Source organism: Rosa rugosa, chromosome 4 (genome assembly GCF_958449725.1).
Source record: "Rosa rugosa chromosome 4, drRosRugo1.1, whole genome shotgun sequence".
NCBI lineage: Eukaryota > Viridiplantae > Streptophyta > Magnoliopsida > Rosales > Rosaceae > Rosa > Rosa rugosa.
In genome coordinates, this window is record NC_084823.1 from 13,056,225 (window position 1) to 13,078,144 (window position 21,920).

Consider the following 21,920-nt stretch of genomic DNA (forward strand, 5'->3'; position numbering starts at 1 on the left):
TTCCTTGGTGATTTGGTATTACACAAAAATTAAGGATCCTTTTATGCATTTTCCACCCATTATCTATGAAATGGGCAGTTAAGACCATGTAATTTATGTTCTGCACCGATGTCCAAGTATCGGTCGTCAAACATACACAATGGCCTGCTAATTCCCTCTTCAACTCTTCCTTCTTAGAAGCATACATCCTCAAGAAATTCTTTACTATCTCCTTCCTACATGGAATTTTCCACTTCGGAATAGCTACACTACAAAAGTATTTGAATCCTGGTCTTTCTACAGCACTAAAAGGGAGCTCATCCATCACTACCATTACAGTTGCAGCTTCAATGCATGCTTCTTTACTCCAATGCCTAACTACTGCAGTAGGATCATCCAAACCATCACTACCCAAAACACTCTGCCCTTTTGCTAAATCAGCCCTCCCCGGATACCCCTTACATACCTGCTCTATGTGTTTCATCAATGAGCTAGTACCATTACTAGTTGAATTAGCTGCAAGATGAGTAGGGCAATACTTACATTGTGCTCTAGTGGTGTGACCAACAACCTCCTCATTTCCATCGATAACCTCGATCAGTGGGTGGTCTTCCTTTGTGAAATGATTCCACACCCAGCTTCGTTCCCTTGAAGTTGCACCTTTCTTCTCAGCCCTTTTTCTCTTTGCATCTTTCTTCTGACTCTTGGTGTTGGGACGTTGTGAGGCTGCAGCTTGAATTTCTTCAGCAGGAGCTGCAGGACTACTTTGGACAATCTCATTTCCAGTAGCAGGGCTTGATTGACTTGAATCCGAACTCATGGATTCAATGAATCAGGTTAAGTATTCAACTGTTGATGACTGGGAACTGAAATAGGGATGAACAAGAATTGAATCGAAGAATAGGATAGGTCCGATAGGAATTGGGTTCTTTTTTTTTTTTTATCTGAATCGAAAACAAGGAAATGAGGAATTGGGAATTTTTTTTGTCCTCAATCGTGGATCTGTGAATCTGTGAAGTGTGAACTGAATCTGTGAATGACTGAATGTTTGAATGATTGAATCAACGTGTGGGAGAAGCGGAGAAAAGGGAAGCGGCTAAAACTTGAAAGCAGAAAACTCAGAAAAGGGTCGAAGCCACAAACTTTAGGTCAGGGTCCTTATATACTTGTCGACATGTACCGGTTCTACCGGTTCTTAACAGTTAAAAAAAGCAGGAATCGGAACCGAACCGGAAGAGAATTAACGGTTCAGTTTTTAACAAAATACGGTATTTTATCAAGGAATCGGACCGAACCGGCATTTTCGGTTTGACTCGGCTCAGTTCTGCCGGTTCTCGGGTCTAAAGTCCCAGGCCTAGACAAAAGCATCAAAAGAAAAGAAAATTGGGGGCAAAATGGGTATTTCACTATTCATTGAACAGTTATCCTCCCCATTTTCCTTTAGTATAGACCAAACCCACAAAAAAAAAAAAAAAAAAAAAAAAAAAAGGAACGGTCTAGAAGAATGGCAAACTTGTAATTGAGGGAAGTAGGGCAAAAATGTCAATTGACTTGAAGCCAAATCGCTGTTAAATGAACAACGTACAACCCAACTTTAGTATATAGTAAATATTAATATCTAGCAAATGATGGCATGAACTTTAAAATTATAGACTGCAATTTATCAAATTTGAAAAGTCAAATGGTATATCAACAAACAAAAATTTATTTGGTAAGTCAAAGAGATATTTAGTGCCGAATTTTCTTATCTCTCCAAGATGTGTTTCTCTCTGAGTCTTCTCTACATGGGATTGTAACTTGTGATGGATTTAAGGCATTTTCAACGAAAGTCATCAACTACCATGGGATTAGCGTGCAACAACTCAAGACCTCACAAAAAAGTGCTAGCATAAGTTACGTGTGGATTTTTAGGCATTTTTATAAATACCATACCTTTTCTCAACGCATTACTAATACACGGAACTCAGTGTATTACAATTTATTTTCTTTTTAATCTTGGCGTCTTCGCCAAGAAGGGAAATTACACTCATCCAACAACTCATTTTGATGTGAGACTCGATCATTTTGTAGCTCACATATCACATTACCATGAAGCGCAAGGGGACCAACACCATTTCTCAGATCGATAGGAATTCGTAATAACCATGGCAAAGTTAATCTCAAGCACTTGGGCCTTCTCATTCATCAACCTCTCATCTGCTCATTATGCTCCACTATTTTGCCTAGAGACTAATTTGATCTTGCCGATTCTTGCGGCTAGGAGTCGTTTAAATATATATAAAAAAACGTCTCTCTACAAATTCATCTCTTTTCTTCTTCATCTCTAAACCCTTTGTAATTCATTGCTCAATCTCTATATGAAAAAAAATAAAATAAATAAAGGGTGGTGCTATTCACACACCTTTTTTTCTCTATTCACACACCTCTTCTAATTTTCTATTACTTTAATTCAATCTTTTTTATAAATTACCCTAACTACCCTCCCTTGTAAATCTGTTTCTTTTTCTTTTTTCTTTTTTTCTATTTGGCAATTCAATCATGAATCAAACATCATTATACAATAAATCATTTTTTTTACCTATAAATGAAGGAAAAATAATACGTTTATTAAGTGAAATGACCTGTATTATTAGACAAAGAATATGTTTCCCAAGTAATCACCTTCACCCAACTGAATCCAAATTGTAAAGTTTGTCCTCATATTTTGCAAAGTACCAAACTCAATGCTTGTTTGTTAATGACTCTTAATCCAGGTGCATCATCCTCAAATAAAATAAAAAAATAAAAAAATATGGAATCAACGTTTTATCCACTTCAGCCACAAGCTTCTACACTGCAGTTGATGATGTACACAAAATTTGGAGATGCTCTAGATAATATTGAATGCAATGAGTTGCAATCTTCGTGTGGGGAAAAAATTATGTTCTACTATCATAATATAGTAGAACAAATCATGTTTATAATCATAAGGCCATCATTATTAGGCTGTTGTAAAGTTTTATAGTTGCTCAATGGATTCAAATACACCAAATAATTTTAGTTAGAATCTTAACAGGAATAATAGATTCAAAGGGGCTCGAATGATCACTGAACTCTTTTTTTTTTTTTTTCCATGTCTCCATTGCAATGTAAAATTTTTTCAAAAGATGAGTCTAAAGTTTCTTGTTCTACCATGATTAAACTTCAAAGCATCATATTAGAGAGATAGCATGACTTTGCTGCATTAGTTTTTGAAGAAAAAGAAAAGAGGGAATCGAAAAGAGTTTTGAAGTCCTCTGTGTTTGCGGAAAAATAAGGGTTTAGGATCCTCAACTTGCCAAATAGAAAAAGAAAAAGAAAAAGGGTAGTTAGGATAATTTTTAAAAGAAAATTGAATAGAGAAAAAGAGTGTGTGAATTGAGCACACTGGCAGTTTGAACTAATTAGCTCTTCACACTGCTAGTGTGAAGGCAGTGGTGACGCGATGGGGATGGAGGGTTGACAGTGGTGGTGACGCAAAGTGATGAAGGTACAAGAGCGATGTAGTGCATGGCAGTACTGGTATGACATTTTGCATATTAGACTGGACATTGGGCTATTGAGTTTTTTCTTACCTGTATGTACTCTTGTTTTTTGTTTTAAGTTTTGTTTTGTTTTTTGTTTTTTTTTTAATCATACCAAAGCACTAACAGATAACCAAACTCCACAATGTCAATATAAAATATGTTCAAATATCCCTAAACTCAACTAGGGTTCATTTGCATAGACAACTAAAGATTACAACTTGAGCGTAAATATTAAAATAGTTCCAACTACGCTGGCTCATATGATAGAAAAATCTTATCGCGCCAATCATTGAGCAACTTTCCATCAAATGCAAGCCTGGCAAGAACAGTAGCAACACGGTTCATAGAACGATCGACCTTCACCCACCTCAAGTTCAGCTCCACAATCTGCCTGGCAACAGCTGCAGCCGCATATGACCATCCAAGAAATCAGACAGGTTGCTAAAGAAACTTGTCTCGAAGACAACATTTTCTAGCTTCATCTACTGACGCTCCGCAAGTCTCAAGCCGAACAAGCAAGCCTTGGCCTCTGCTTTAGGTGCAGAAAAAGCTATGTTGATATTAAAATCGATAGCAACCAGTGTACGTTGCGAATCGTGGGTGTATTGTCAGTCTTATTTCAATAAGAGCTAACATTGACCTTAACTGCTGTAGTATGAGGAATCGAAAATGGGTAAACAGCTATGTTGATATTAAAATCGATAGCAACCAGTGTACGTTGCGAATCGCGGGTGTATTGTCAGTCTTATTTCAATAAGAGTTGACATTGACCTTAACTGCTGTAGTATGAGGAATCCAAAATGGGTCATTAATCCTGATGAGTTCATCAGCATGGACGATCACAACAACCTCCTCAGCCATTGGAAGTGAACGAAGAAGAGAGTGGGAATGCAAGTAAAGCAAGTAATGTGAACTGTTAGTGTGGTTTGCGGCAACAGCTGTAAGGCAGATCCTTATATAGTCTTAGGGTTTCTATAAGAGGCATCGTTTTTGGATTTTAAGTTGCTTTATGATTGCAATAAGTCCCTAGGACTAGTCAAGCATATAGCACGTGTGTGCACCCTGTGTGTTTTGTCTGCCCTATCGAGGTAGTTAACTATTTTCATAGAAGAATAGGCGCATCCTTCTAGTGGTAGGATGAAACATCGTGTTGTTGGATTTATTTTCCAACATCGGCATATTAGAAAAGCTGCATTATTGATTTTATGACATTGCTTTAACTTTTCGATAATGCCACCGTTATTGTAAAGCAAATGAAGTAGTCAATATAACACTTTTTACTAGTTGGTGCATGTTTGAATACATTGTAGTAGTAGAGACTCGTGCTATTATTCGGGATGTCCTCTAGAGGCGTATTGTAATTTGGGGTTTAAGCAACAATTTCATCAAACGAGGCTTGAGGGCAACCGCACCAGCCATTTAAAAAAAAAAAAAGTCTGATATGAAGAGTAAATCAAAAATCACTTCTTTAATTGCAAGTTTGCAACAATATATGACTTACAATTATTTAAAAAAAAAAAACAACAGTTATAAACGTTGCAATTGATCGATAGACCTCCAGGAGAAATTCAATATCGACACGTATCTTGATCTTCTTCAAAGCTTAGGTAGATTAGGCAAATAAAAGATCAGGAGAGGATCCACGTGCTTTTATATTTTCGATTTTGTAACAAGAAATTATTTACATTAAATTTTATTTGCGCATCTTAATTTATTTAATACACATTTTAGGGCATATCTATACTCTAATTATAATTTTCCTTATTTAACTAACATTGAAATAAATTAAAATTATCGCCCCAATAAAATTTCCAAAGTGAAAGTTAAGTTTAACTTTCACTATAATCTTGAACTACTTGGTGTGATAAGATTGGTTGAGCAACCTAGCTAGCATGAAACCTCCATATCTAGCGTTCGAGTCTCAACTCCCACCATTTGGTGGGCAGAAGGTTTAGAGGCTTCGGGTTTATGCCCCTAAGGTGGGGGATTAGACTGGTTGTGCGAGTTATGTGGCTTGCTAACAAGTCCCCACCACAGGGCGCGCGAACCCTAAGAGCAAGTCCACCGGTCTTGCTTTGCCCGGGCTCCAGCAAGGAAAACTGATGTGGTGACCGACCACAAGGAATTTTGGCCTTCGACCGGTCTTGCTTTGCCCAGCCAATTGTTGGCTTTTCTTGACTGAGGCAAAAAAAAAAAAAGGCAACAGCCTGACTTTTTTCTTGACTGGGTTTGAGGGGCTGCCAGCTCAGCCTAAGGATTCTCGTGGGCGACGTCATCACCGCACCCTCAACTGCGACGCTCTGAAGGCAGCGACTGGCTCACGACCGCATGATGTGTGGCCGCCGCAAAGGCAGCTCGACTGACGCCACAGAGCAGCCGGACGATTTGCTCCGCTGGGTTGCTTCGATCTCGGCCTGGGGGCAGCGTCTGGGCGGGCTGACGCCACAAAGCTGTCGGACGAGGTGAGGCGACCTCGGGGGAGCCGGGTCCGTGGACGGAGGACGCCGGAGGAGGGAGAAAAAGGCGGGTAGGGTTTGACGAAACCCGCCAGGTCTGGGGCGTGCGAGAGAGAGAGAGAACCGGAGGGGGGAAATGAAAAAATGAAAAAATTTCGTCCTTTGAGGCAAAACAGAAATTTTTTTGTGCTATTTATAGAAAATTTTCAGATTTTAAAAATTCATAATAAATTCATACGAACTCCGAATATTGCGTTCCATATATGCACGAGATCGTATCGACGAGCTGTACAACTGTCATAAATGAAGTTTTCCCAAACTCCGAACGTATAAAAAGTCAATTTTCACGACCCCCTAAATAACGTTTGTTTCGAAAATAAAAATCGATTAGAAATCGAATTTCTCGTACAACAACTAAATAACGTTGTATTGTACTTATTCCTAGTTTTTTATTTATGTAAGAAAAAATCGATGAATAGTGAAAAATGAACAGCCTTGACTGGTCAAGAAAAAAAAACGGGCGGAAACCCATGTCCAGTGGCAGTGAACAGTACCTTGACTGGTCGAATTCTTGACTTCTCGACTTTGCCTTTTCTTGACTACGGGTGAACTTGCTCTAAGTATTCTCAAACATGCTAGCCACAAACTAATGAGATTTGAGACTCGAACGCTAGACATGAGGATTCCATGATAGATAGTGGAAATGGACAACATTGAAAATGTCACACGAGTAATATAAACATTCATGTAAATTCGCGACATAAAGAACAAGTACGAAGTTGCCAAAAAAAAAGTTGCGATGTCTAAAGTACAAAAACTTTATTTTGTTTACATTCAAGTTCTTGAGTCTTTACTTTGTTGCTTACTAGTTTATGGAAGATGCGGCTAATCTGGTCAACAATGCCGAGGTGGTGGCAGCCGCTCGCGAAGCCTTTCTCCTTTACTCGCAACTTACCCCTAAATGGTCAACTAGTTTATGGTATTTGGCAAACCAATTTCTCCTTTACTCGCAACTTACCCCTAAATGGTGAGCATTTTGTTTGAATACCAGTCTTTGGGATTTATATGCTGGATGTTAAGCATAGCAGCATATAAAAATTAAATTTGCTCAGTTGATTTGCTCTTAGGTTCCGTGGCTTGTCTAAAACAACCGTTTAAAGTTTCACAGGGACATGTTAGAATGCCCATTAATCCTATTAAAACCGAGAAAAAGGAATCATATACTCTTGAAATGTCATTGAAATGAACATATAGAAGTAACATATCCAATTATACTGGACAAAAACACAAGAAATAATTGAAATGTAGATGCCATTAACACTCATATACACCAAATAACTGTAATTTATGATACAGACAAAAAGACTTGACTAAGGAGCATATCAACATGTCATTGTGTTCATTAATTCACTAGGGTCACTAACTGGCTTCATAGAATCACAAGATTAATCACAATCACAGTGTAAAGTCTACCATTCTAATAATAACTCTTTGCAAGTGGAACTGTAATAGGCTGACCATTTCATGAGATCCAAGACCCTTGCATCTCCTGCATTGGCCTGCATTGGAGTTGACCCTTCGCGATTTCTTGTGATTTAGATTCTTTCTTGCAGTAGACCGGCCTGTTGGATGGCAATTTGGAGGAGAGCTTATGGTTACTGCTACCTGAGAACTAGTCTTTGTCACTGGTACGTTTACTGGTGGAATAGGATGTATTGACTTTGAGTATGTCAAATTGTAGTTGTAAGCCATAAAAGAATCTTGAAAATAATTGTACAGTGAATGATAGCATGGTAAACCAAATAGTTGCAAGCAGTCTGCAACCTCTTACCAGCAATCTACATCGGCAACTTCAATGGGGTCACCATGAACCTCTAATGTGCTACCAGCTGATAGTAGACTTGTCAACCATATTAACTAGAATTGATGGATCAGACCATAATCTTAACCCAGATCACATCAACCATCTTTGTTATTGCTAACTTGTGTGCATCTGAATCCCAATTCCGTAGAACAATTTTCAAAAGTCTGATGTCATGTGGTTACATCTGACACCCTTAAAGTATGCATTCATCGAGTTCTTCTAGTGAGATACTTTGAATACTTACAAGACACCTTTGGAGGTTCTCATGAGTAGGTGCATAAGTAGCAACATAAAATTTTCAACCATGAGTAGCTTCACAGGATGAGGAAAACTGTCTTCTCAAGTCTCTTAAAAAGCCATGATATGAATCTGAAATACTTCAACAATTAATTCCCTTAATCTCTTCTGTCTGTCTGCCACAAATGTCAATGCAAATCATAGCTGCTTTTCTGCACCGCAGCTCTTTAAATCTGCATCACAACTTCATATTTCACAATGACAAACATAAGTAAAGAAGAGAAGGAAGATTACTCAAACCAAAAACAAAATCACTTAAAACTGCAGTTTAACTCCCAACATTTCATAAATCAAAATCACAACTCTACAAATTCAGAAAAAGGTTCATCTTAACAAACCTAAAATCATTTTTTGGATGCTTTAACTGCATTAGAAGTTTTAGATGTCTTTGTAGCTTAAGAGGTCTTTTGAAACAGTGTCCTACTTCTCTTTCTTGTTCTACATAATGCAAAAATCATAGCAAGTCTTTTGGCAGTTCAGCACATCACTGCCAATATCAAATGTATTAATTTTTTGGCAAGTATTTATCAGCAGCATAGATACGACAATTTAGTATGTCTATGTAGTACTGTATAATAGATACCTTCTTCTTTAGTGCATCTGTCAAAGTTGCAGCAAAACACTCACACGACACTACGACAGTAATATAGTTCAAATGAGTGGATGCTCAATGCAATCTTTCTAAATTTAAAGCGATAAGAAGAAACAGAGGAAAAATATAAAGGTCTCAAAGGAATAGGCAAAAGGGCCCTTAAGCAACAGCTGAAATTATACACCTGAAGATGGAAAGGAAAAGTAATAGGCAGGTGCATAATTTCAAGCTGCAAATTAAGAAAGTCAAAAAGTTATGACTACTTGACTAAAACAAAGTCCATTTAGGTAGATCACAATCTGAGCATATATGCATTCCCACAGATATATATGAAGAAAACCCAAAAGCTATTAAAGATGCACATTAACTCCCTTTGGACGGCGATAGAACCATCTTATATATTGTATTAATAAACAAATACTTGCACGCTAGGATTTCTACATGTTAGAGGAAATCAATATAGGAGAGGAAATCAATATAGATTTCTACATGTTGGTAACAGTAGAGCAGATCTTAGCTATATAATTGTACAATTGTAAAGCTAAGTTCTTCTCTACTGTTACCAACAGAATTCAATGCTATAAATACAAATATTCAAAACTAATCTACAGTTACACAATCAGTTTTGATTGTGGAGAGGTTACACAATCAGTTTCGATTGTGGAGAGGTTACACAATCAGTTTTGATTGTGGAGAGGAAATCAATATAGGAGAGTGATTTTCTCTAACACTACATATGGACACAAATCTAGTGTCTGAAGCAGACAATTGGTTTTGGTGTTGGCCTAAACTTAATTTCCAAATAATACTTATAATAGCCATAGGAATAACTATATGCAAAATAATTTTATTAAATCCAGTAAAAGACACTGTATGCATGCAACTGTTATTTGCGTATCTGCTGGAATGAAGAGCCTTATTGAGAAAAGTTGCTTGTAATGAGTTCTCTCCTTAGACATTTATCTATCATATCCCTGATGAGATTATCACTTGTTGTACAAGGCAGTGAAGAAATGGAACTACAAAACAACTTTGGGGATAAAAGTTTCAGAAAAACTTACTGTCAATTCTCAAACGCTGCAATATCAAGCTCTCTTTCTGTCGCAAGGATCGATCAGCCTACAAGCAGCATATGTGGTCATGACAAAACAAGGGTGATCAGTGCATCAAATTTAATTATAGTATAAGACAAGCAATCTACACTTAGGAAAAGGAACATTAATTAAACTAACCTTCAGCTTGTATGACTTCCTTTCAACCAAAAAGACCCTTTTAATGCCATAACAATCCGCCAGCATTTGTGTCAAGTATCCTCTTCCCACTCCAAACTCAACCACTGCTGGGACACCATTGCTATAATCACAGTCATCGCTCACAGGGAACCCATTGCCATCGTCACAGTCAGCCCTCTCCTTTGCTATGAAACTCTTTGTTACCCCAAAATCTTCCATGTTTCCAAGAATCGACGCCTGCTGCTTAACATGTTTCTCTTGAAATGGCAATTTTCTGCAAACAACAATTTATTCTTACATAATCTAACAAACCCCACCAAGATAAACTAAACACTCCAGCTTCTACATACTTGTCTACCTCTCTTTTGATCCACATTCCACAAGCTTCCGGTACCTTAAACGACTCCTGAATATCCTTGCATATAGACTTATGAACAGACTCAATTTTTTCGATTAACTTATAGAAATCAGGTACAGACATACTATAAACAGTCCTCTTCATTTCTGACAGAATATAACTGAAATCCCCCGACTTGGGTTCATCAGCCAATGCCGAATCCTCCACTCTTTTACTACTGACTGTTTGTATTTCTTGTTGGTGTTCCTCCTCAGGCTTTGAATAATGGCATCCCTTCAAATGCTCCACCATACTGGTTTATTTTTCCATCATCAGTAAAGATGTCGATAAACTCAAAATTATGGCATCAGTCACTGCATCTCGGGCTTTGGATCATGGCATCCCTTCAAATGCTCCACCATACTAGTTTATTCTTCGATCATCGGTAAAGATGTTGATAAACTCAAGATTATGGTGCATTTCTACCATACTAGGATCATGGGCCGAGGTAGTCTGCATCATCCAAAGAAGATACAAAATCCTTACATACTTAATACACAAACCTGGAAAAGAATTTGGCGAAATAAAGTCTTTATGTTTAAAGCTGGTTCATTTGCATCCAGTACCAAAATAAGAGAATAATGCTTCTCCAACTTCTCAACTAGACTTTGTAATTTGTCAAACTTAATCACCAATAATCTCCACAAGTGCATTTTCCATCCTCAAACCTATGAAACCTATTGTTATCCCTAACAATGATAACCCTTCCTGAACACTTGGACATAAACTTGATAGCAGTATGACAATCACCACAAATACGCAAGTTCTTCATAATCCTGATTGGCCTATCTGTAGGAATGGTTAAAAGGCCAAATGCCACGGCTAGTCTTTCACTATGATACCTAATCGTCTGGTTTTTCTCTTCATTATTTACTTCTCTAAGCACAAAACTTGTGTCTGCAACATAACCAGCCCTCTCCATTTCCTCCCCTAATTCTTCCAACTTCTGATAAATCTCTTTAGTCCACATGTGAGTCCTGTCCCCAGCAGCGAATGTGTGAATCTTGTTTCCTTCCTCAACCCAACTCAAACCTGTCTCCTTTTTCACCCCTCGGTCTCTTAGCATCTTCCTAGCTTTTGCTGCTTCCTCGAATCTCCCAGCAGCAGCATAAGCATTAGATACGAGCACATGCATCCCAGAGCTTACAGAACCCAACTCAAAGATTTTGTCAGCCACGGAAGCTGCCAATTCAGTGTCTCCATGGAGTCGACAACCTGTTAACAAAGCTCCCCATACAGATTCTGTGGGTTCAATAGGCATCCCCTCTATTATTTTGACTGCATCCTGCAACTTTCCAGCACGGCCAAGCAAGTCCACCAAGGAAGCATAATGCATTTCCCCTGGCTCAATCCCATACTCTTTCATGAGCCGAAAGTAATGGTGCCCCTTTTCAACTAGCCCAGCATGACTACAAGCATAGAGCACACACAAAAATGTAATAAAATTCGGCTTCATCCCAGTACTTTCCATCTGTTTAAACAGATCGAAAGTCTTATTCGTGTGCACGTGCTGCGCACAGGCTATCAGCATTGCATTCCACATCCCAAGATTTTTAACAGGTATCTCATCAAAAACTCGATAAGCTCCTTCAATCACTCCACACTTAGAGTACAATGACACCAAAGAACTACCAACAAAACTTGACGAATTAAAACTTGTCTTGAAGCACAAGCCATGTATTTGCCTCCCCAATTCAAGAAGCGTCGAACTGCCGCAAACCCTTACAACACTCGAAAATGTAAAATCATTGACGTCCAAATCCTCAAGCAATGCTTGTTTAAAAAGCACCAATGCCTCCTCCGCCTCCCCGGCTTGAGTGTACCCGTAAATCATCCCACTCCAAGAAACCACATTCTTGTGAGGCATTTCATCGAACATGTTGCGGGCATGACTTATCTGCCCGCATTTCGCATACATGTCAACCACAGAACTTGCCACAAACACATCAACATGATACCCAGTCTTGACGGCAAGGCAATGTATAGACTGCCCAACATCAGGGCGGTTCAGAATTGCGCAGGACTTGGTGACACTGGGGTATATATGGTCGTCGGGGCGCAATGAGGTGCCGAGCATTCGGCGAAAGTAGCGAATGGCAAGAAGAGGGAGCTCATTCTGGGCAAAGGAAGAGATGAGGGAGCTCCAAGTAGTGGAGGACTTGTGGGAAAATTGTTCGAAAATTTGGCGGGAAAGGAGGGGGAGTTGGTTTTTGGAGTAAAAGTTGATGAGGTGGTGAGAGACAAGAGGGATGGTTTGGAAGCCTGATTTGATGACATGGGCATGGAGCTGGAGACCCTTTGGGAGGGCCCTTGAGTGAGTTAGGGAGAGGAGGAGGTTGCAAATGTGATTGTGGTTTGGAGGGTTTACTGGGGGTTTTGGGACTCTGGTCATTAGAAGGTTTGAGAGTGTGGAGTTGGGTTTGGGAAGTGGGTCAACCATTTTTGAGAGGTTTGGGGTTTTTGAGTGGTTTACTATCAACACTGAGAGAAATTCTTAGGTCGCTGTTGTCCGACCATCAAGCAAAGTGTGTGCCTTATATCTACTATAAAAATATCAAAAATCATGAAAATGTCTATAATTCAAAAATAAAAAATAAAAAAATTTCGGTGGAAATATCAGATGTTTATGAAAATTTTAGCGAAAATTTGAATGAAATTTGTATGATAAACTAAAAAATAAAATATTGAAAAGATGAGAAAACTAATGTCAATGCTTGTAAGATGATGGAAATTAAAGAAAATATCGAGTATATTGTGTATAGTATAGTCCTTGCCTTGTATAGATCATGTGGAGTTTCGGCCTCCATGACCTCGCTGAGGTTTGGCAGTCAAGGCATCTTGCAAATGAATGAATGAAAATAATAACAATTCTGGTCATAATTTGGCATTACGAATTAATACGTTTGAAAATGCCTTCAAGACATGCTAGCTGTTTAAGCATTCACCACTAATTAATTGAAAATGTATGAAAGGTCTAATAATCCGAATGCAAAGCAGACTTGACATGAAAATCTTCTCATAAATATATCACCACGCACGAACACATACAGCATGCAAACCAAACTTAATTTGATCCTTCAAGGAGTTCCCACTTCTATACTATATCCCGAACATGTTCCTTTTTTCTTCGGGGGAAAAGGTTCTGGAGTTGGTTTACAAAAGTCACTGAACTAGAATTAATACTTAAAAGTTCATCTCCTGTGTTTCCATAAGTTGAATCGACTCTTCAAGAGACAACTTTTCCTTCTCAAGGGATTCCAGCTTGTCAGCAGTATCTCTTGTAACCTTCTCGGGGACCTTATCTTCATTAGCAGCAAGCATATTCAATTTCTTCGATAGTCTCTCATGTTCCCTGTCGGTAAAAAATATTAGCAGTTGTCAGAATTCTAAACGCGAATAGAATTAGGGAAGTCGCAATGTATACCACATGTAATTTAGCTATTGAGATAGCTTACAATGTAATGTATTTAATCCTTTTCCGGATCTTTTCAAGATCTGTTTCTGGAGAACCAGATGCATGAAGCTTGAGATAAACAGAAAGCTTTTCATTCACAACAGACACCGCACATCTAGTTGGAGCAGCATTGTTCTCATCGATTACCTGTGGGAATAAGAACTTTAATATGATTTACACGAAACACTTCTTTTCCTGACATCTCTACTCACAGTAATTTTATGTTTATATATCACAGAACACACAATTAGTACAATGCATTATGCATCCAAGGCAACAACTAAGGACTCCTTTTTGTTCAGCAATAACTGAAAATTAAAACATGCTAGATATTGAGAATTTTTTTTAATAAAAAATCACAGGAGCACTTACCGCCAAAGACGACAGATTAGCTAGCGTTTTAATTTCCAGTTGATGATTGCATATTGCCTCCTGGTCGCGCTTTCCCAAACTTTCTCTACAAAGCACATAACCTTGTCTCCTGTGCAGAGAGAGAACAACAAACCAGTTGTGTCAATCTACAAATCAAAACTTCACAAAGCTTGAGTAACATAAAAGCTAGAGGTATATGCACTGATTAGAAGTTATACCTTTCACGACTTCCCTGGGCAAGAGATCGGAGAGACTTCACAACCAACTCAATAAGAGACATATCAAGCTCCACCCTTTCATTTTTCCAGCTCTGGAAGAGTATCAGAATAGAAAAACTAAATTCAGGGCAATGATCAAACAATTTTCTACACACTTTTTCTAAAAGGCTCACGGTCATATAAAAAGTACAAACAACCAATCACATAAGTGATCCTTTGTTGGCTGAAAAGAACACTGATTCAAGTGAAAATTCATAGAGAACTTTAGCAATACCAATTTATCACTGTACAACATAATGTTAAAAATACAAGAAAACATGCTACGTATGAATGATGGAAACGAGATGCAGAACATGAAGAATGGTCGTTGTGTAAAAATCAGCCCATTATCTGTCAAGTTTATTATAGCTATCCGATAATCATCCGGCATTTAATAACATAATTACCCTCTTGCTAAATGAAAACCCATCTACGTATACAGATACACTGTCCACTCGCAGATAATCAAACATTTCATCTAACTATTCATTTAAACAGGTGTGTCTTTTCTTTTATTATAGGAGTAAACTAACCTCTATGATCAATGGGTACTCGCTCATCATAATTGATGATGCCCTTTTGTAATCCCCTGGTGACGGCAGACGTTGCCACAGTTCTTCTGTCACATACGGCATGAAAGGATGAAGTAACCTCAGGCCATTGTCAAGACATACCCATAGAGTGTCCCGTGCAAAACCCCTCTCTGTTGCAAACTTTGGATCATTGCCAGAAAAGTAAGGTTTGATAGTCTCAATGAAGACATCACACAGCTGGTACTGCCACCAAGCATAAACAGCAGTTGCTGCATCTGAGAACTCGTATGATTCCAATGACATAACAGTTTTGGATATGGCTTCATTTAGCACTGAGAGAATCCATCGGCAACTGAATGGCAACACATCTGGATTTACATTTGAGGGCGGAACATAATCATCCCCAAGTATACCCAAAGCAAATCGCACTGCATTCCAAAGTTTGTTACACCACTGACGGTAACCCACAACCCTTTGGATATCCAGATTTATCTTATCGGACTGAAAAGACAAGAAGACTATATAAGTTACAAAACATATGCATGGAAGGGAGCAGTCACCTGCAGAAAGTAAGAATGATAGATGTCTGAACCTGAGCAGTGTACGAGATAAGAGAAAACCGCAGAGCATCCGCACCACACTCAGGAATACCATCAGGGAAGTCCTTTAATTGTCCCTCTCTGGCCTTACCTAATTCCTTGGGGTCCAGATTTCCCTCTAAAAGTCTATCATGTAGACGTTCTAGGGTGATACCATTTATTATGTCAACAGGGTCAATGACATTGCCCAAGCCCTTTGACATTTTACGCCCGTGTGCATCTCGAACCATTGGGTGTAAGTATACCTGAAGAAGAACAACCAAAGTCCACAACCACTTCAATAATCAAAATCAAAACCATTAATGAAGATACACAAATCAGAAAATGCACATATACTTCTGATTGTGTATAAAACTATAAATCAGAGCTTACAAGCTGATCTATCAACTTAATATATAAAGGCCCACTTGCCTATCTCCATAACCTCTCTTTTTCTTATAGCTTTTATAGAGTAAAAGAAACATAAATCGCACTTAAAGAAGTTTTATAGTTGAGAGACTATCATATAGTTACAAACAAAAGGTCTAACACCTGAAGGAGCATTTGACTTCGCCGCATCTACAACAAAAGAAAGAAAATAAAAAAATTATGTAAAAAACTTGCTCACCTTTGTAAAGGGAACATTACCACCCAATGTAATTCCAAGCATCACCATACGAGCAACCCAGAAAAAGAGAATGTCGTGCCCAGTTTCAACAACTGAATTTGGATAAAAAGTTTTGAAATCATCTGTATCATCCGGCCAGCCCAATGCAAACAATGGGAAAAGACCAGACGAAAACCACGTGTCAAGCACATCTGAGTCCTGTTCTAATCGAAACTTCTTTCCCTCATATTTTTGATCAGCCAATGCTTGAGCCTCTTCCTCACTTCTAGCAACCACCCATCGCTCAAAAACTTTTCCAAATTCTTCGCTGTCATCACCCTCAAAAACAACATACCATGCTGGAACACGGTGACCCCACCAAAGTTGCCTCGAGACACACCAATCACTAATGTTATGAAGCCATCTGTGATTACAGAGAGCAAAACAAGTAAACATGTTCACATTTCCATTTATTGAGTAAATATCCCCTTGAACAGAAAAGGCACTCAAATAAAGAATAACAACTGAAGTTAGAACAAGAACAAATTTCATGTAATATAAAAATTGGATACACAAGGTGCACGAAAAAAACCCCTAAATACTTCTGCAATGCCTCCTTTCTCATGGTAAAACTTGATGCACTAGTCACAAGAAAAGCCTAAGGTAGAACCTAATTGACAGTTGCTGAATAGGTGGTTTAACAAGAAAACAGATATAAATTGTAGAGACGTCTAGATAATCGGATTACAGCTAAAGTCACTGTAATCTGGTTCAAATCCTTTACGTTCTTGGCAATGCATATAAACTGGAAATTTCATGCAACACAATAAGGAAAAAATGAGCACCTCTTCCACTCAGCAGTATACTGTCTTGGGATAATTTCCAGCTTCCTATTTTCATCATCAGCGACAGCATTGAGAGCTTCATTTCCCATATCGCTGCATTTAATGTACCATTGGGGCTTTATCATAGGCTCCACAACATCTTTACTTCTAGAGCAAATTCTAAGACACATCTCATTGGTCTTAGTTTCTTTGAAGAGGCCCTAAATGCAAAGAAAACAATGTTAATGAAACAGAGACGGTGTTATTGCATATGCAACTGATGACGTTTATAAGTGAAGCAATGACAAGTAGATGATCTTAAACTTCTGTTACGTGTCTGGCTCTGGAATGAAGGGAATGCAGGGTATCAAGTTAACAAGAATTTGAAAGAGGTGTGGGAGGAGCTTATCAGTAGTGATAGTTTCAGAGGTGCTTCTTAGATAGCTCTGGCAGTTAGTTCAACACTTCACCGCCAATATCAAATGTATTAATCTCTTGGGCAAGTGTTTATCAGCCACATAAATACCATGATTTAGTATGCATATGTAGTATTGTAGAATAGATACCTTCTTCTTTAATGCATCAGTCACAGCCTCTCGGGCTCTGAAGCGTGGCATCCCTTCAAATGCTCCCCCATACTGGTTTATTTTTCCATCATCAGTAAAGATATTGATAAACTCAAGATTATGGCGCTTCCCAACCATAAAGTCATTAGGATCATGGGCCGGGGTAATCTGCAGGATCCAAAGAAGATACAAAATCCTTACATACTTGAGACACAAACCTGGAAAGAAATTTTAACAGAAAAATAGATCATTATGTATAAATTTACCTTGACAGCACCAGTCCCAAACTCTGGATCAACAAGAATTTCATCACTTATTATAGGAATCCTTCTTCCATTAAATGGATGGATTGCATGTTTTCCATGAAGATGCTTATATCTTTTGTCATCAGGATGCACTGCAATAGCAGTATCACCAAGCATCGTCTCTATTCGGGTAGTGGCTACAACTATCTCACCTAAATCTTCTTCCACGTACAGGATATGCAAATAAAGTCAAAACACCAAATTCAACAGGGTTCTCATATCCAGGAACTTCTAATAGTGTCCTTTCTTTTATTTCAATTGGAGGATCCACCTACATATGCCAAGAAATTAAATAATGCCGAAGATTTGTAGATCTGTATTACGTACAATATGCCACTAAAAGTAGAAGGCTGACCTCAATATCAGATATTGCGGTCCGCAACACACAATCCCAGTTCACTATGCGATTATCCCTGCAAAACAAAAATATAATAGAAACAAAATCCATAAAACACTGTAACCAAAGTGAAGGAGAGAATGCAGACAAAAGATATAAAGGTTTAGATGAATGGAGAAGACAACCAGCTATGACAAAACAAGAGATACAGCTAAAAACAAACATATAACAAAGGAATCCTACCAGAAAATTATGTTAGGTCTACAAGTTCATTAGTAGAAATAATAAGTCTGATGCCAACTGACATAATAAAAAAACAAAGGACAAAAAAAAAAAAAAAAAGAAGAAGAAGAAGAAGAAGCACAAAACATAAAGCTAAGATCTCACCACCATAAAATGTTATCTTTTCCAAAATGAACTTGAATTATGCAATGTAATTTTGCTAACATGCGTCACTTAAAAGTTATTTATAAGCTTATGTTTCAATATTATAAACCACCTAAATTTGCATGTTCTTAGTGTTGACTGGCGTTACAGTGATTCAGATGAGCATAGAGCTGAGCTGATAAACTTGTAATGAGAAGAAGCAGTTCAAAGTGTGAAGTGAAAGATAAATTTGATTTAGATAGATGCACATATCTAATGAATTCAAAGATTCTCCACTGCGGAGCATACCTGTAGATGAGTCCTTGATTATGTAGCCTAACAAAAGCTTCTGCAACGGCCTTTGAACTTTTCTCATCCATTGTAAAGCACTGAAAAAAAATTGATAATAATAAAGGGAAGTCATGACAAGGTCAAATGTAAACCAAGTAAAAACAAGCTCCAGGAAACTTGAAATATTACCTCACGGGACCAATCTAAAGAAGCACCCAAACGACGTAGCTGCTGTAAAATGGTGCCCCCATACTCAATTTTCCAATCCCAAACCTTTTCAAAACAAGTACAACCAACCAATAGCGTGACTAGGTATGAAATGATTCAGAAACTCTCGAATATCAAACGACTTGAGGGATACTTAATACTAGCTGGTAGCAATTACAACTCACTTTAGAGATAAATTCCTCGCGACCGATATCATGTCTGGTTTTACCGCTTTCACGCATTAGCTTCTTTTCCACAACAACCTATAAAGAGAAGCAATTATAGACACCAAACAGACATATGTAAATATGTAATGCATGTGAGGTTAACAAAATCATAGGACATGGGCTATTGAGCACTGGATTACTAGGGAAGGACATATCATGTACTGTTACTTTAAGATCAAATATATTGATCTTTTCAGATTTTGTCATGAAGCCAATTTAGTAGTTTACTGCTCTGAGCAGTTATGAAACTGTGGGAACACACACACACACACAAAAAACAGCATTAATCCTAGTGTATCTCTGTTGGAGGCCTAGTTTTGACAAAAAATAATCAACCTTTGAGAATAAAATAGATATCTTTGAGGATTAATCCAATCTGCTTTAAAAGGAAATTTTATGCACATACAGCAGTGGCAGTCTATGCATGTACAAGGCTCTGTGCCCCAATACTAAATTGGTGTTGTTGATAAGTGATGTAATAAGTAAAATTCAGTGAAGTGTTGGAATCACAGGAATGCAGAACACAGTTTTGCCCAAAATGTTCATATACAAATCCGTACTTTTGGTCTGAAAGTATTTGAGAGAACACATAACTATATTAAGAGATGCAACAAATTGTTAAGAGGAAAGGAACACGACCTGTGTTGCTATGCCAGCATGGTCAAGTCCAGGAGGCCACAAGGTATTATAACCTGACATTCTCCGCCAACGAATAATAGTGTCCTGCACGCAGCGAAACCACTTGGGTAAAATAAATAAATAAAATATTCTTTTAAGCACACTTTGGAAGCCAGCACTGAACAGCACAGATCACTTGGGAACTTAAACAACGATGGAAAATTTAACCTGAATAGCAGCAGTAAGAGCATGGCCTAAATGAAGGGCACCAGTCACATTGGGAGGCGGCAGGAGCTGCAACAAAAACACCAGTTAATTTTGTTTCTAGAATCAATGAAATAAACATGTCTCATTTTATTAGCACAATATCATGTATGCCACCTACCATGGCAAATATAGCTTTGAGACTTGTAGCATCTGGGACAAAGTAGCCTTGTATCTCCCACCACTCGTACCACCTAATTTAATCAGAAGCACATATAGATAAGTACAAGTAAAGCTAGTTGATGGGAGGAACACTAATGGCGGAAACACGAAAACTCTCACGCCATCTCTACATCACTTGGACTGTAGTGTTTAGCCATTTGAGGAGACAATCGTTTCTTCTCGCCGACTGGGGTCGGAGGGTTGGCATTGTCGCGGACGTCCTCGTTGCGAAGTTTCTTCTTTTCACTGTTCGTAGGATTAGCTTTTTGTGCCTAAATTGAACCAAATATGAGTCAGAACCCAGATATATATGAATAGAACCCAGAAACTGCATCCAAAAGCAAAGCAGATTACCTGAAGCTTGGAAGCTTTCTCTAAAGCCTTTTGCTTTTTCAGTTCGTGAAATCTTGCCTGCATCAAATATGACCAAAACAACAACAACAAAATATGAAAGATTTGATCTTTTGTCAAAAAACGATGGTGAATATGGTAAAGCCTTCACCTTTTCCTCCTTTTTCTTCTTCTTCTTCGAAGAATTGTCGTCCATGACTGTGATGTCCATCTGTAACACAAACCCGAAAACAAAACAACCTTAAGAAAGAAACTCGATTTTCTACTGACCATGACTGTATTTGTATCAAATTTTACATTCCTAGTCGTCTTACGGAAATCCAAACCAAAGTGGGAAACAAAATCCTAAGACAAACCTCCGAAATCTTTGACTAAAAACAATTAAAAATAAAAGTACTAAAATAACCCGAATGGATGATTTGGGGAGGAAATTACCTAGCAATTTTATACGTTGGTCGATGAAAGAAGATGAGTTTGAAAGATTCAGAGAGGCCGTTCTAGCACCTAAATATTTTTGGGTATTTGAATTTCACACTCTCCTTATTTTATAATGGGTGATTCTAGTCAGACCTCCCAATTTTAGTATTTAGTATTTAGACCTCCCTTTATTATTTTTCTCCTCAGACTTCCTATATTACCCTCCTCTTTCTATTTACACCTCCACCTTTTTTTCTTTTTCTATTGTATCTGCCTTTGTTTTCTTTCCTAACTCATCTGTATTTGTTCTTCAAGATTTGTTGATCGGTGATTACAATTACATGGTAGCTTCGAATCAATCAATCATTTACATTCTTTCTTGCACCATCAATAATTAACTTGAAAAAAATTTACAATTGGGGGAACCCATTTTTTTAGAATTGAATATGGACTCATCCTCTCTAGTTATCCTAGAGTAACAAGGAAATCATTTATATCAAACTAGTACAACATGAATTTGGAATAAGAATCTACCTAGATATCTAATGTGATAGTGTATCTATATATTGGATTAGGAATCCATTATTTGGACTACAAGAAAGTCCTAAAACTGTGATGCATTAGGATTCTAATATAGAAGACTTGATCCCTACGAAAATCTTTATGGAAAGATTCTTGGGACTTGTTCTATTCTGCCCATTGACAAGCTTAAGGTGGGTGACTTATCCTCATCCTTGTTCCTGCAACTGCGTCAATGGCCTCAACGTACTATGGACATTAATGGTCTGTTTGATCTTCTGAAGATATTGCAATTGTGTTGAA

At 38.0% G+C, this 21,920-nt stretch overlaps 2 protein-coding genes and 1 pseudogene across 4 annotated transcripts; all 3 read right to left on the minus strand.

The window, feature by feature from the left end:
* Positions 1 to 7,192: 7,192 nt before the first annotated feature.
* LOC133707464 (tRNA:m(4)X modification enzyme TRM13-like) lies at positions 7,193 to 10,799 on the minus strand. Of its 3 annotated transcripts, XR_009845124.1 has the most exons (5): positions 10,316 to 10,799; positions 9,966 to 10,239; positions 9,795 to 9,852; positions 7,805 to 8,314; positions 7,193 to 7,677 (listed from the first exon to the last, which is right to left on the minus strand). XR_009845124.1 is itself a non-coding variant. In XM_062133035.1 (4 exons), the coding sequence occupies exons 1-4, from the start codon at positions 10,612 to 10,614 to the stop codon at positions 8,280 to 8,282; spliced, it is 666 nt and encodes a 221-aa protein (XP_061989019.1). In that variant the 5' UTR covers positions 10,615 to 10,799; the 3' UTR covers positions 7,193 to 8,279. The 3 variants fall into 3 exon arrangements, 2 of the variants coding, with proteins under 2 accessions (XP_061989019.1, XP_061989020.1); XM_062133035.1 differs by having other exon boundaries at positions 7,193 to 8,314; XM_062133036.1 differs by having other exon boundaries at positions 7,193 to 8,325.
* Positions 10,800 to 10,947: 148 nt separating this feature from the next.
* On the minus strand, positions 10,948 to 12,861 carry LOC133707463 (putative pentatricopeptide repeat-containing protein At5g52630). The gene has a single exon (XM_062133033.1). It carries the CDS (start codon positions 12,800 to 12,802, stop codon positions 10,991 to 10,993), a length of 1,812 nt encoding a protein of 603 aa, XP_061989017.1. The 5' UTR covers positions 12,803 to 12,861; the 3' UTR covers positions 10,948 to 10,990.
* A 636-nt stretch (positions 12,862 to 13,497) lies between these two features.
* LOC133706472 (valine--tRNA ligase, mitochondrial 1-like) lies at positions 13,498 to 21,172 on the minus strand (annotated as a pseudogene).
* Between the last annotated feature and the right edge of the window lie 748 nt (positions 21,173 to 21,920).

What these genes read in the sequence shown, in the direction of transcription:
- LOC133707464 (XM_062133035.1), bottom strand. Translation starts at nt 10,614, where the DNA reads ATGGTGGAGCATTTGAAGGGATGCCATTATTCAAAGCCTGAGGAGGAA. An exon ending in GGAAGTCATACAAGCTGAAG is followed by an intron (nt 9,853 to 9,965) that starts GTTAGTTTAATT and finishes TGCTGCTTGTAG; the next exon opens with GCTGATCGATCCTTGCGACA. An exon ending in GCAGCGTTTGAGAATTGACA is followed by an intron (nt 8,315 to 9,794) that starts GTAAGTTTTTCT and finishes GTTGTGATGCAG; the next exon opens with ATTTAAAGAGCTGCGGTGCA.
- LOC133707463 (XM_062133033.1), bottom strand. Translation starts at nt 12,802, where the DNA reads ATGGTTGACCCACTTCCCAAACCCAACTCCACACTCTCAAACCTTCTA.